Below are 14,285 nucleotides of genomic sequence, written 5' to 3' on the forward strand. Positions count from 1 at the left end.
CATAACTGTAGGGCACCCAAAGCCGAAAAGCACCTCTGTACCGGGATGCCCAAGTACCTCCCGAAGTGACCTGTTGGTGCTGCCTTGGACCTTGCCCATACTTAACTCCAGAAGATTGGATATTACCCTTCATCAGCCAGGCTAGCTTGAATCCAGTGGCACAATGAGCACGGGACCTATGTATGGGCATACCCTTCCCACTTAGAGTGACTTCAGCGACACAAAGAATGATGGACGGAGTGCTGAAAGTTTTGAAAAACTCACCCCCAGTCTTAGATCTGGGTTAAATCCATTGTTCTTTTAGTGACCATGCCACCCCGATTTGGACCCAGCCACATGCAAATCAATCTTGACCCTCCCCTACCCCCATGGGAACAGTCCAACCTGAACTGCCATTATGAACTGAATGATGAAATGGGAGTGCTGAAAGTTTTCAAACACTCACTTTCAGTCATAGATCTGAGGACCTGGCCTGAGAGTTTGGGCTGGATTGTTCATATGGGGAGCATGGTCACGACTGATTTGCACATGGCTGGGTCCAAACTGGGGTGGCATGGTGAGCAAAAGAACAATGGATTAAACCTAGATCTGTGACAAGGGGTGTGTGTGTAATAAGAGTGGTTTAAATGAAATAAGCCTGTCTGCTAGTGCTTAATTTGTGCTTGTTGTTTCCGGTGCTGAGCACCAGCACTTATTTTTGAGGGTCGGGGCTTAATCTTCTTCCTCAAGCATTTTCTGTGAGCAAAAGACACATATAGGAAAGACGGAAGAAGGAAAAACAAAAAAAGTCATAAAGGGAAAAAGTAGAAAGCTGCAGGATGAGGTGAAGGGGTACAACATCACCGTAAATGGATTAAAGACACCCGAGATGGCTTCAGGATTACGCTGCCTCAGTATTCACTGTGGCAGGTTTAATTACAGCAGCCGCATGTTTAAGAGGAGGGCTTTGAGCACCGGCACCTTTTTATGTACAAATTAGGCACTGCTGGAAAGAAATGGCTCCCTGTTGCAGTTACCCCCCACTTTTTGCCTGATACTGATGCTGACTTGACTGAGAAGTGTCCTGGGACCCTGCTAACCAGGCCCCAGCACCAGTGTTCTTTCACCTAAAATGTACCATTGTTTCCACAATTGGCACAACCCTGGCACCCAGGTAAGTCCCTTGTAACTGGTACCCCTGGTACCAAGGGCCCTGATGCCAGGGAAGGTCTTTAAGGGCTGCAGCATATCTTATGCCACCCTAGGGACCCCTCACTCAGCACCAACACACTGCTTGCCAGCTTGTGTGTGCTGGTGTGGAGAAAATGACTAAGTCAACATGTCACTCCCCTCAGGGTGCCATGCCAACCTCACACTGCCTGTGGCATAGGTAAGTCACCCCTCTAACAGGCCTTACAGCCCTAAGGCAGGGTGCACTATACCACAGGTGAGGGTATAGGTGCATGAGCACTATGCCCCTACAGTGTCTACACAAAACCTTAGACATTGTAAGTGCAGGGTAGTCATAAGAGTATATGGTCTGGGAGTCTGTCAAAAACGTTCTCCACAGCTCCATAATGGCTACACTGAATACTGGGAAGTTTGGTATCAAACTTCTGAGAATAATAAACCCACACTGATGCCTGTGTTGGATTTATTAAAACATGCACACAGAGGGCATCTTAGAGATGCTCCCTGTATTTTACCCAATTGTTCAGTGCAGGACTGACTGGTCTGTGCCAGCCTGCTGCTGAGAGACGAGTTTCTGACCCCATGTGGTGAGGGCCTTTGTGCTCTCTGAGGACAGAAACAAAAGCCTGCTCTGGGTGGAGGTGCTTCACACCTCCCCCCTGCAGGAACTGTAACACCTAGCAGTGACCCTCAAATGCTCAGGCTTCGTGTTACAATGCCCCAGGGCACTCCAGCTAGTGGAGATGCCTGCCCCTTGGACACAGCCCCCACTTTTGGCGGCAAGTCCAGGAGAGATAATGAGAAAAACAAGGAGTCGTCACTGGCCAGTTAGGACAGCCCCTAAGGTGTCCTGAGCTGAGGTGACTCTGACTTTTAGAAATCCTCCATCTTGCAGATGGAGGATTCCCCCAATAGTGATAGGAATGTGCCCCTCTCCCCTCAGGGAGGAGGCACAAAGAGGGTGTAGCCACCCTCAAGGATAAGTAGCCATTGGCTACTGCCCTCCCAGACCTAAACACACCCTTAAAATTAGTATTTAAGGGCTCCCCAGAACTTAGGAAACTAGATTCCTGCAACCTAAGAAGAAGAGGACTGCTAAGCTGAAAAACCCTGCAGAGAAGACGGAGACACCAACCGCTTTGGCCCCAGCTCTACCGGCCTGTCTTCCCACTTCTAAAGACACTGCTCCAGCGACGCTCTCCCCAGGGACCCGCGACCTCTGAAGCCTCAGAGGACTGCCCTGCATCTAGAAGGACCAAGAACTCCAGAGGACAGCGGCTCTGTTCACCCAAGACTGCGACTTTGCTACAAAGAAGCAACTTTGAAACAACTTGCGATTCCCGCCGGAAGCGTGAGACTTGACACACTGCACCCGACGCCCCTGGCTCGACTTGTGGAGAACCGACACCACAGGGAGGACTCCCCTGCGACTATGAGACCGTGAGTAGCCAGAGTTGACCCCCCTGAGCCCACACAGCGACGCCTGCAGAGGGAATCCTGAGGCTCCCCCTGACCGCGACTGCCTGCTTCAAAGACCCGACGCCTGGTAAAGTCTGTGCCCGCAGCCCCCAGGACCTGAAGGATCCGACCTCCAGTGCAGGAGCGACCCCCAGGTGGCCCTCTCCCTTGCCCAGGTGGTGGCTACCCCGAGGAGCCCCCCCCCCTTGCCTGCCTGCATTGCTGAAGAGACCCCTTGGTCTCCCATTGATTCCTATTGCGAACCCGACGCTTGTTTGCACACTGCACCCGGCCGCCCCCGTGCCGCTGAGGGTGGACTTTCTGTGTGGACTTGTGTCCCCCCCGGTGCCCTACAAAACCCCCCTGGTCTGCCCTCCGAAGACGCGGGTACTTACCTGCTGGCAGACTGGAACCGGGGCACCCCCTTCTCCATTGAAGCCTATGCGTTTTGGGCACCACTTTGACCTCTGCACCTGACCGGCCCTGAGCTGCTGGTGTGGTAACATTGGGGTTGCTCTGAACCCCCAACGGTGGGCTACCTTGGACCCAAACTTGAACCCCGTAGGTGGTTTACTTACCTGCAAAAACTAACAAACACTTACCTCCCCCAGGAACTGTTGAAAATTGCACTGTCTAGTTTTAAAATAGCTATATGTCATTTATGTGAAAACTCTATATGCTATTTTGCTAATTCAAAGTTCCTAAAGTACCTACCTGCAATACCTTTCATTTGAAGTATTACATGTAAATCTTGAACCTGTGGTTCTTAAAATAAACTAAGAAAATATATGATTTTTCTATACAAAAACCTATTGGCCTGGAATTGTCTCTGAGTGTGTGTTCCTCATTTATTGCTTGTGTATGTACAACAAATGCTTAACACTACTCCTTTGATAAGCCTACTGCTCGACCACACTACCACAAAATAGAGCATTAGAATTATCTCTTTTTGCCACTATCTTACCTCTAAGGGGAACCCTTGGACTCTGTGCATACTATTCCTTACTTTGAAATAGTGCATACAGAGCCAACTTCCTATATTGGTGGATCAGCGGTGGGGTACAAGACTTTGCATTTGCTGGACTACTCAGCCAATACCTGATCACACGACTAAATTCCAAAAATTTTCATTAGAAACAGATTTTTGCAATTTGAGCTATTTTTCTAATTTTTTTAAAGTCCTGCTAGGGCCTTGTGTTAGTCCCTGTTAGCATTTCTTTTAGAGTTTAAACGTTTTGTGAAGATTTGAATTAAGTTCTAGACATAGTTTTAGATTCTTAAAAAGTATTCCAACTTTTAGAAACATAATGTCTAATGCAGAAGAGAGTGTGATGAAACTCGACATCACCCCTTACCTCCATTTTAGGATGAGAGAGTTAAGGTCTCTGCAAATTACAAAAGATTAAAGCTGGGTTAAACCCTATCAAATTACAGCTCCAGGAGCTCTTGGCAGGGTTTGCCAAAGACAACCCCTCTGAGAAAGACCTCCCAGAGGGGGAAGCTAGTGATGTGGAGGAGAATTCCCCCCCTCCAGTCCTAGTTAGGGAGAACAGGGTACCTCAAACCCTGACTCCAAATGTGATAGTCAGAGATGCTGCTTCTCTCATAGGAGGGTCCAGCACCTCTGGAATCACTGAGGATAGCCTCAGTGAAGATGACCTACTGTTAGCCAGGATGGTCAAAAGATTGGCTTTAGAGAAACAGCTCCTAGCCATAGAAAGGGAAAGACAAGAGATGGGTTTTGGTCCCATCAATGGTGGCAGCAACATAAATAGGGTCAGAGATTCTCCTGACATGTTGAAAATCCCAAAAGGGATTGTAACTAGATATGAAGATGGTGATGACATCACCAAGTGGTTCACAGCTTTTGAGAGGCTTGTGCAACCAGAAAAGTAAACAGATCTCACTGGGGTGCTCTCCTTTGGAAAATGTTCACTGGAAAGTGTAGGGATAGACTCCTCACACTCTCTGGAAAAGATGCAGAATCTTATGACCTCATGAAGGCTACCCTCATTGAGGGCTTTGGATTCTCCACTGAGGAGTACAGGATTAGGTTCAAGGGGGCTCAAAAATCCTCGAGCCATACCTGGGTTGATTTTGTAGACTACTCAGTGAAAACACTGGATGGTTGGGTAATTGGAAATTAAGTGCATGACTATGTTGGGCTTTATAATTTGTTTATGAAAGAACACATTTTAAGTAACTGCTTCAATGAAAAGTTGCATCAGTATCTGGTAGACCTAGGCCTAATTTCTCCCCAAGAAGTGGGAAAGAAGGCAGACCACTGGGACAAGACTAGGGTAACCAAAACATCCACTGGGGGTGACCAAAAGAAAGGGGTTACAAAGCCTCCCCAGGAGAAAGTGGGTGACACTAGAAACAAAGAAAAAGAGTCCTCTGTAGGCCCCCAAAAACCAGACCAGGTAGGTGGGCCCCAAGACAAAACCCAAAACAAAGGTGGGTACCAGGGTAAGAACTGGGATGCCACTAAGGCATGGTGCCAAAACTGTAGACAGACAGGGCACCACACCAAGGACACTTCTTGTCCCAAAACAAACCCCCTAGCAAACTCCCAGGGGTGACCAGTGTAGCCATTGAGGATGACTCCACAGATGAGGAGGTCTTCATAGCCTTCAACTGGAAAAAGGGCCCAACAGGTGAGTTGGAGATTCCAGAGGGAAGTAGACCCTTCCACCACCTACTGGTGAATGGAATCCCAGCCACTGCCCTGAGAGACACTTGTGCCAGTCACACTATTGCGCATGACAGGCTGGTGTTCTCAAACCAGTACATCCCAGGTGAGAATGCCAGAGTAAGAGTTAGCCCGGACAGGGTCACTGATAGGCCTGTGGCTTTTGTGCCCATAGAAGTGGGTGGGACTTTTAGCTGGAGAAGAGTAGTAGTCAGTACAGACCTCCCCCTTGATTGTCTCCTTGGAAATGACTACCCAGAGGTTAGTCAGAGCCCAAGAGAGGAACTGGTCCAGTGCCAGTCCTCTCCCAAGGATTGTGGAGGTGCTGCCTCTGCAGTAACTGCATGTAGGCCCCAGAAGAAAAAGAAAAGAAAACAGTGTAGGAAGGGTGGACAACCTTTAGCCAAGGTTCCAGCAGGCCAAGGAGATTCTGCTCCAGTAGGGGAGAACTCCACAAGTGGCACTGGTATCGTCCAACCTGACCCACAAGAAGTCCTGGCTAGTCAGGCCACTGTTAAACCTGAGTGGGTGGCTCCTCAGCTAACAGAAGAAAGAGTGGAAGAAGGGTGTTTACTACAAGATGTGGTTATCCTCCACTCTAATACAGCAGACAGGCACCCTGAACCCAAAGAAACCTGTAACTTAGCCCCTTCCCTTGTAGGTGAAGAGCTAAAGGTGTGGTTCTGGGCACTGACAGCTGTCAGTGGCCTCTGCTGGGTGTTAGCCTTTATGGCTGCACTATCCTTGGCATGTTGGTCTGACCCCATGCCAAATAGCAAGGTAGGCCCCCTGACCCTGTTGGTCATGGTGGGGTTACTCCAGCTCTGGGTAACCTCTTTGGGTAAGCTAGGGGTGACCCTGGCTAAGATAAGATTAGCAGAGGTGGATACCTCTAACCCCAAAATAGAGAGAATGGGTGGAGACATTAAAGACACAGACAAGAGGCAATTCAGACTAGGTCCTATCACTGTGGAAGTGGGTCAGTTCCCCAGAGGAAATGACCTGAACAGGAGGATGTAAGGCAGAGTAGGCCCTGCAACAAACCAGCCTATTTCCTCTACTCTTCCTCGCCTGACAGACTAGGAAGACTCTAACAGCTTTGGCTGAGTCTCCTGGCCTGTGGGCTGGGAGGGGCTTGTGTAAATAAATGGCTCCCTGTTGCAGTTACCCCCCACTTTTTGCCTGATACTGACTTGACTGAGAAGTGTGCTGGGACCCTGCTGACCAGGCCCCAGCGTTCTTTCACCTAAAATGTACCATTGTCTCCACAATTGGCACAACCCTGGCACCCAGGTAAGTCCCTTGTCATTGGTACCTCTGGTACCAAGGGCCCTGATGCCAGGGAAGGTCTCTAAGGGCTGCAGCATATCTTATGCCACCCTAGGGACCCCTCACTCAGCACCGACACACTGCTTGCCAGCTTGTGTGTGCTGGTGTGGAGAAAATGACTAAGTCAACATGTCACTCCCCTCAGGGTGCCATGCCAACCTCACACTGCCTGTGGCATAGGTAAGTCACCCCTCTAACAGGCCTTACAGCCCTAAGGCAGGGTGCACTATACCACAGGTGAGGGCATAGGTGCATGAGCACTATGCCCCTACAGTGTCTACACAAAACCTTAGACATTGCAAGTGCAGGGTAGCCATAAGAGTATATGGTCTGGGAGTCTGTCAAAAACGAACTCCACAGCTCCATAATGGCTACACTGAATACTGGGAAGTTTGGTATCAAACTTCTCAGAATAATAAACCCACACTGATGCCAGTGTTGGATTTATTAAAAAAATGCACAAAGAGGGCATCTTAGAGATGCCACCTGTATTTTACCCAATTGTTCAGTGCAGGACTGACTGGTCTGTGCCAGCCTGCTGCTGAGAGACGAGTTTCTGACCCCATGCGGTGAGAGCCTTTGTGCTCTCTGAGGACAGAAACAAAGCCTGCTCTGGGTGGAGGTGCTTCACACCTCCCCCCTGCAGGAACTGTAACACCTAGCAGTGAGCCTCAAAGGCTCAAGCTTTGTGTTACAATGCCCCAGGGCACTCCAGCTAGTGGAGATGCCCACCCCCTGGACCCTGCCCCCACTTTTGGCAGCAAGTCAAGGAGAGATAATGAGAAAAACAAGGAGTCGTCACTGGCCAGTCAGGACAGCCCCTAAGGTGTCCTGAGCTGAGGTGACTCTGACTTTTAGAAATCCTCCATCTTGCAGATGAAGGATTCCCCCAATATGGATAGGAATGTGCCCCCCTCCCCTCAGGGAGGAGGTACAAAGAGGGTGTAGCCACCCTCAAGGACAGTAGCCATTGGCTACTGCCCTCCCAGATGTAAACACACCCTTAAAATTAGTATTTAAGGTCTCCCCAGAACCTAGGAAACTAGATTCCTGCAACCTAAGAAGAAGAGGACTGCTAAGCTGAAAAACCCGGCAGAGAAGACTGAGACACCAACTGCTTTGGCCCCAGCTCTACCGGCCTGTCTCCCCACTTCTAAAGACACTGCTCCAGCGACGCTCTCCCCAGGGACCAGTGACCTATGAAGCCTCAGAGGACTGCCCTGCATCTAGAAGGACCAAGAACTCCCGAGGACAGCGGCTCTGTTCACCCAAGACTGCGACTTTGCTACAAAGAAGCAACTTTGAAACAACTTGCGTTTCCTGCCGGAAGCGTGAGACTTGACACTCTGCACCCGACGGCCCCGGCTCGACTTGTGGAGAACAAATACCACAGGGAGGACTCCCCGGCGACTACGAGACCGTGAGTAGCCAGAGTTGACCCCCCTGAGCCCCCATAGTGACGCCTGCAGAGGAAATCCCGAGGCTCCCCCTGACCGCGACTGCCTGCTTCAACGACCCGACGCCTGGTAAAGACTGTGCACCCGCAGCCCCCAGGACCTGAAGGATCCGACCTCCAGTGCAGGAGCGACCCCCAGGTGTCCCTCTCCCTTGCCCAGGTGGTGGCTACCCCGAGGAGCCCCCCCCCCCCTTGCCTGCCTGCATCGCTGAAGAGACCCCTTGGTCTCCCATTGATTCCTATTGTGAACCCGACGCTTGTTTGCACACTGCAGCCGGCCGCCCCCGTGCCGCTGAGGGTGTACTTTCTGTGTGGGCTTGTGTCCCCCCCGGTGCCCTACAAAACCCCCCTGGTCTGCCCTCCGAAGACGCGGGTACTTATCTGCTGGCAGACTGGAACCGGGGCACCCCCTTCTCCATTGAAGCCTATGCGTTTTGGGAACCACTTTGACCTCTGCACCTGACCGGCCCTGAGCTGCTGGTGTGGTAACTTTGGGGTTGCTCTGAACCCCCAACGGTGGGCTACCTTGGATCCAAACTTGAACCCCGTAGGTGGTTTACTTACCTGCAAAAACTAACAAACACTTACCTCCCCCAGGAACTGTTGAAAATTGCACGGTCTAGTTTTAAAATAGCTATATGTCATTTATGTGAAAACTGTATATGCTATTTTGCTAATTCAAAGTTCCTAAAGTACCTACCTGCCATACCTTTCATTTGAAGTATTACATGTAAATCTTGAACCTGTGGTTCTTAAAATAAACTAAGAAAAGAGATTTTTCTATACAAAAACCTATTGGCCTGGAATTGTCTCTGAGTGTGTGTTCCTCATTTATTTTGCTTGTGTATGTACAACAAATGCTTAACACTACTCCTTTAATAAGCCTACTGCTCGACCACACTACCACAAAATAGAGCATTAGAATTATCTCTTTTTGCCACTATCTTACCTCTAGGGGGAACCCTTGGATTCTGTGCATACTATTCCTTACTTTGAAATAGTGCATACAGAGCCAACTTCCTACAACTGCTGTCTGCAATATGCTTTGTAAGCATTGGAAAAGAGGCATCTTTTTTTGGGAGTGGGATGGGTTGATATGGACAGAGCATTCTGTATAAAACGATCACCACTAACTTGCAAACAATTGGAAAATTAAAATAAATCCACCAGAAATGACAAAAAAATAGGGAAGGGGTGGATTTGATCGGTGTGGGGTGGATTGATTGGAGTTCACCCTACTCCATTCCACTTCACTCCACTTTACCCCAGTCCACCCCACTCTATCCTCCCCAGTTCAGCCCCCCACACTCCAACCCAATCAGCCTTCCCCACTCTAATCTACCCCACTCCATTCCAATCAACTCTACCCCACTATAATCCACCTGACTCCAATCCAGCCCACTTCAAACCAGTCCAGCCCACTCCAGTCCAATCCACCACAATGCAATCTGCCCCACCCTAATCAATCTACCACACTCAATCCAGTTCATCCCACCCTACCCTAAAACACCCCACTCAATGCAGTCCACCTCTCTCCAATCCACTCCACTTCACCCTGCCCCAATCCGATACACCCCAGTCCAATCCACTCTCTCCAATCCACCCCCCCAGTTCAGTCCAATCCACCGCACTCCAAACCAGTCGATCCAGTTTACCCCACTCCAATCCATTCCTCTATAATCCACCCCAGTTCAGTCCACTCCGCCACAATCCACCCCACCACAATTCACTCCAATCCACCCCATCCCAGCTTGATCCACCGCACTCCAATCTAATCCATCTACCCCATTCTACTCCAATCACCCACTTTATCCCAATCCAGTCCTCCCCACCCTATCCTAGTTCAGTCCACTCCAATCGATCCAGCCTGCCCCACTCCAATCCAGTTCTCTCACCCCCAATCCAGTTCTCACCCCAATCCAGTTCACCCTACTCCAGTCAAATCCACCCCACTCCAATCCACCCCACTCCAAATCCGACCCACTCCAATCATATTCACCCCACTAAAATCCCACCCACCCTAATCCTATCCACCCCGCCCCAATCCACTACACTGTCTACCCCACCTCACCCCAAACCAATCCACCTCTCCAGTCCACCCCAGTTCAGTCCACCACCCTGCAGTCCGTTCCATCGAGCTTACCCTACTCCAATCCATTTCATTACAGTCCACCCCACTTCACCACAATCCAATCCACTCCACCCCATCCCAGTTCAGTTCACCTCACTCCAATCCATCCTCCCCACCCCAATCCACCCCTTGTCTACTCCAGGCCACCCCACCCTAGTTCAGCCTACCACAATCCAATCCACTCAACTACAATCCACTCTACCCCATCTCAGTTCAGTTCACCCCATCCCAATCCATCCTCCCCACCCCAATCCACTCCTTGTCTACTCCAGTCCTCCTGCTCTGTCCAAATCCAGTCCACCCCACCCCACCCTAGTTCAGCCCGCCGGATTCCAATCCATCCAGCCCATCTCAATCAAATTCATCCCACCCCAAATCACCCCACTCCAAATCCACCTCACTCCAGTCTTATTTACCCACTACCATCCACCCCACTCCAGCCTTATCCACCCACTCCAGCCTTATCCACCCACTCCAGTCCTATCCACCCACTCCAGTCCTATATACCCCACCCAAATCCGATCCACCTCACTCCAATTAAGTCCACCCCACTCCAATCCAGTGAATCCAGTCCACCCCACTCTATTGCAGTCCACCCACTTAAATTCAATCTAATCCACCCCTCTCCAGTCCAATCTAATCCACCCAACCCCAGTCCAATCTAATCCACCCAACCCCAATAGCAATCCAGTCCATCCCAGCCCTATCCCTCCAATCCAAACAATTCACCTCAATCCAATCTAATCCACCCTACTCGAATCCACCCCAGTCAAATCCGCCCCAATTCCTTCCACCTCACCCCATTTCAATCCACCCCACTGCAGTTCACCCCACTCTACCCCAATCCAGTCCACCCCGCCCCAACCCACCACACTCCCTCAATCCACACCAACCCACTTCGTCCTATTCCACCTCACTCCAACACTCTCTGCCACTGAACCGCTGTATGCTACTGCTGCCTACTCAACTCTACGGGCCTCTACTCTTCCTTCTTCACTCTACATTTCAACAAATCCTCCATACGACACTCTGCTCCACTCTGACACTCCATGCGAAACAGCAACCACACCGATGTACAACATAGCAAAACACATTGCCAAAGCCAGTATCTCTTGTATAGGCGAGACCTATTCGCTTTGACAGTGCTTGTTAAAAATGCTACACAGTTGTTGAGTAAGGTGAGACAGTATCATGTTATAAAACTGCTGCTTTATTTATGAAATTTCAATGCATCTTCATCCTTGGTCATCACAAACTCTTAGAAGAAATGCTTGAAATGTGGTAGAAATGTGAACATTTTTCAAGTAGGGAATCAAGTAGCTGGAGGATCAAGTCATCTGAATTGTGTGCCCTCCATAAATTGCTTTTACTATATGATTGATCTGTTTTGTCCAGTAGAATATAAACCTTTTTTTTTTTTTTTTAAATTAAATATTCCATTGATGAAGGGCCTTGGATCACAACCAGTTTTCTGCATTTCTACCCCTTTGTTTATAAGCCAAAGAGGTCCATCATTTATGGCTGACTTCTACTGCCTATTTCTGTGATTCAAGAAAAATCTGCTTTCAGATATCTAAGCAGGTGAACTTCTGGATTGAAAATGGCCTTAAGGCTGTTCATGACAAGCTAGGATTGAGATGAAATCTTTACTGTAACCTGAAATGCATACCCCTCTCCCCTGCCCTAATTGGATGCCGTTGTAGAGACATCCAGGAAATAGTGTCTGTAATTATGCTTTCCATGTTGCAAAATTAGCTGTATTTGGTGTATGTTTCTGTTAAACAACTTTGTGAGTGCACTCTAATGGTTGTGATTGGCTGCTACAAGTAATTTTTTTGTATTAACAATCCACTGTTCAAATGTTCCCAATTCAAATGCCCTGTGTGTAAATGTTTCTAATGACTATAGTTGAGATCCCAAGGCCCATTAAGATTAGGCACTCAAGAAACATTACTGAGCACATGGTAATTTCAATGATGCCCCTGTAGCCAGTATTAGGGTTGATATTATTTGCAATTATTCCATTTGGTCCTTGATCATATGAGTTGGGATTGGTTCTACTCCTCATTAACCACTCTAAATTATACAGGACTTTTGCATCTGTTATCTTGTGGTTGTCTGCATTGTTAGGAGGATGTTAATTTCCTCTGATAGTTGGTTCAGGATACCAACACCCTGCAATGGTCTGTATTGTACTAGGTCTGATGGATACCTCTGACAATGGGAGAGCTGAAACATTCAGATCTGTCTCATCTCTGGCCTACACAGAGGTTCTAATCTCACCACTACATAGATCATAATACAGAGGTAGTCATTGAAGCCGAGTTAACGCAAGGTCACTTGATACCGTACTTCTTTTGTGAACTTACAGAACAGTGACATTTAATTGTTGACTTGCTGCTATAGATGTAGGTTTTTGTTGCATTTCTTATAGGGATGTATAATAAGATCTTGCACATGCTAATTTCTTCTGTTGCTTCAGGTGGCAGGACCTCATAGCACGAATGGCGGTCAAAGTCGAAACTATCAAGAAACCCATTCCCTTACCGCAGGTCCCTCCTGGCATCGTCAGTGAGTAAGTATAAGAAGCAGGTGGGTGGGCGGCAGGAAGAATCATCATATGTTTCACAGAAAAAAAATATGTAGGGTGAAACCATATAGAGGAGGGGTGGAAGGTAGTGTGATACTATAACTGTCATCATTTCGTGTTGTGATCCTAATCAAGAGGAGGTATCTTGGAGAGCAGCCAATGCTAGAAAGTATTGAGATGGGACTATGATAGTTGATCGAAGGTGATTCTGTGTGTTACAGATGATGGCCTAATGCTGTTTAAAATATGAAAATGAAAATAATCTCTGTTTTGTATGATTGTAGGGATGAGCATGAGAATGAAGATGATCAGAAACTGAAGGAGGGGGTCCAGACTCAACTTACCAATAAACTTCATAGCCCAGGTAATCAGATTAGATATCCAGTTTTCTGTTTTTAATCAGGCATTCATTTATTCATTTCACAGTTATAAGTATCAGGTTCACTTATCTAATGGGACACCTAGATGTCTCCTTTTTTGCAGCTGAGGAATGTTTGAGTTGCCCACAATAAACAGATGTAGACAAAAATAACGAGGTCACCTACTGTGGTTCCAGAGGAAGATTGAGTATTAGCGGGGAACTTCATGAAATATTTTTGAGAGCAAAATTGGCAACAAAGCTCCTTATGTAAATATCGAAATGACATTATGGCCAAGTGGACAGGATGTTGCCTCGTTAATGAGGTGCAAGGAGAAATTGAATTCTAATGAGGTGAGAGACCGAGAAGTATTGGGGAAAGTAGTCTTGCAAGTTCACTTTACAGCACCTGGTGTGCACTTTTATCTGTAGTACTGCCATCTCTTTGTGACTCCCAACACAAATTTTCTGAAGGAGACTTGTAGCTGTAGATTCCTTGCCTTTTGAAAATTCCTCAGGGGTTAAAATGGATCTGGAAAATTTTAAGCAGTAAGGAAATTTTGTGTGATCACCCAAAAACTTTTTGGACAGGTCCTGGTCGTTTTTTGACCCTGAGAGTGCACTGAAACCTGTCAACTAGACCTTCGTGCCAGTTCCCTGACTTTAAAGTATGTATGTGTGATTGGCTTGTACCCAATTGGCATAAGCTAAATGGTCCCTCGGTGCCCCTAAAGTAGAGGGTCGTCCAAGGGTTTGCAGCGTGGTTGTGCCTCCGTGGGTGCAACAAAAATAAAACATGGCTCCAAGTCTGCCACTGCAGATTGGAAGGACACTTTCAAACTGCTATCTAAACTTTGCCATTTAAAGTAATGGCAAAACCCAATCCTTCCTTTTTAATATATGTAAATCACCCCAAGGTCGGCCTAGCATGCCTTAAGGCAGGGTGCTATATATTAAGAAGCGGCGCTTGTATTCTTATGTGCCCCAACAGTAAAATAAAATCACGATTGTTGTTTTTACTGTGGAGAAGGCTAGTCGCCCCATTGGCAATTGAGAGTTACAAGCTGACACTTCAGCCTCAGTCTTTCTAACTTCTGACCT

The 14,285-nt window shown here is 48.1% G+C and overlaps 1 protein-coding gene across 4 annotated transcripts in view; it reads left to right on the forward strand.

Annotated features, from left to right (window-relative positions):
* ARHGEF12 (Rho guanine nucleotide exchange factor 12) overlaps positions 1-14,285 on the forward strand; it is a 794,162-nt gene that overhangs the window by 519,897 nt on the left and 259,980 nt on the right. For all 4 annotated transcript variants that reach the window (XM_069224871.1, XM_069224872.1, XM_069224873.1 and 1 more), the window contains 2 exons: positions 12,719-12,811; positions 13,111-13,190. In XM_069224871.1, coding sequence (XP_069080972.1) covers positions 12,719-12,811; positions 13,111-13,190 — 173 coding nt within the window. The remainder of the gene's footprint in view (positions 1-12,718; positions 12,812-13,110; positions 13,191-14,285) is intronic.

This window comes from Pleurodeles waltl, chromosome 3_1 (assembly GCF_031143425.1).
Source record: "Pleurodeles waltl isolate 20211129_DDA chromosome 3_1, aPleWal1.hap1.20221129, whole genome shotgun sequence".
Taxonomy (NCBI): domain Eukaryota; kingdom Metazoa; phylum Chordata; class Amphibia; order Caudata; family Salamandridae; genus Pleurodeles; species Pleurodeles waltl.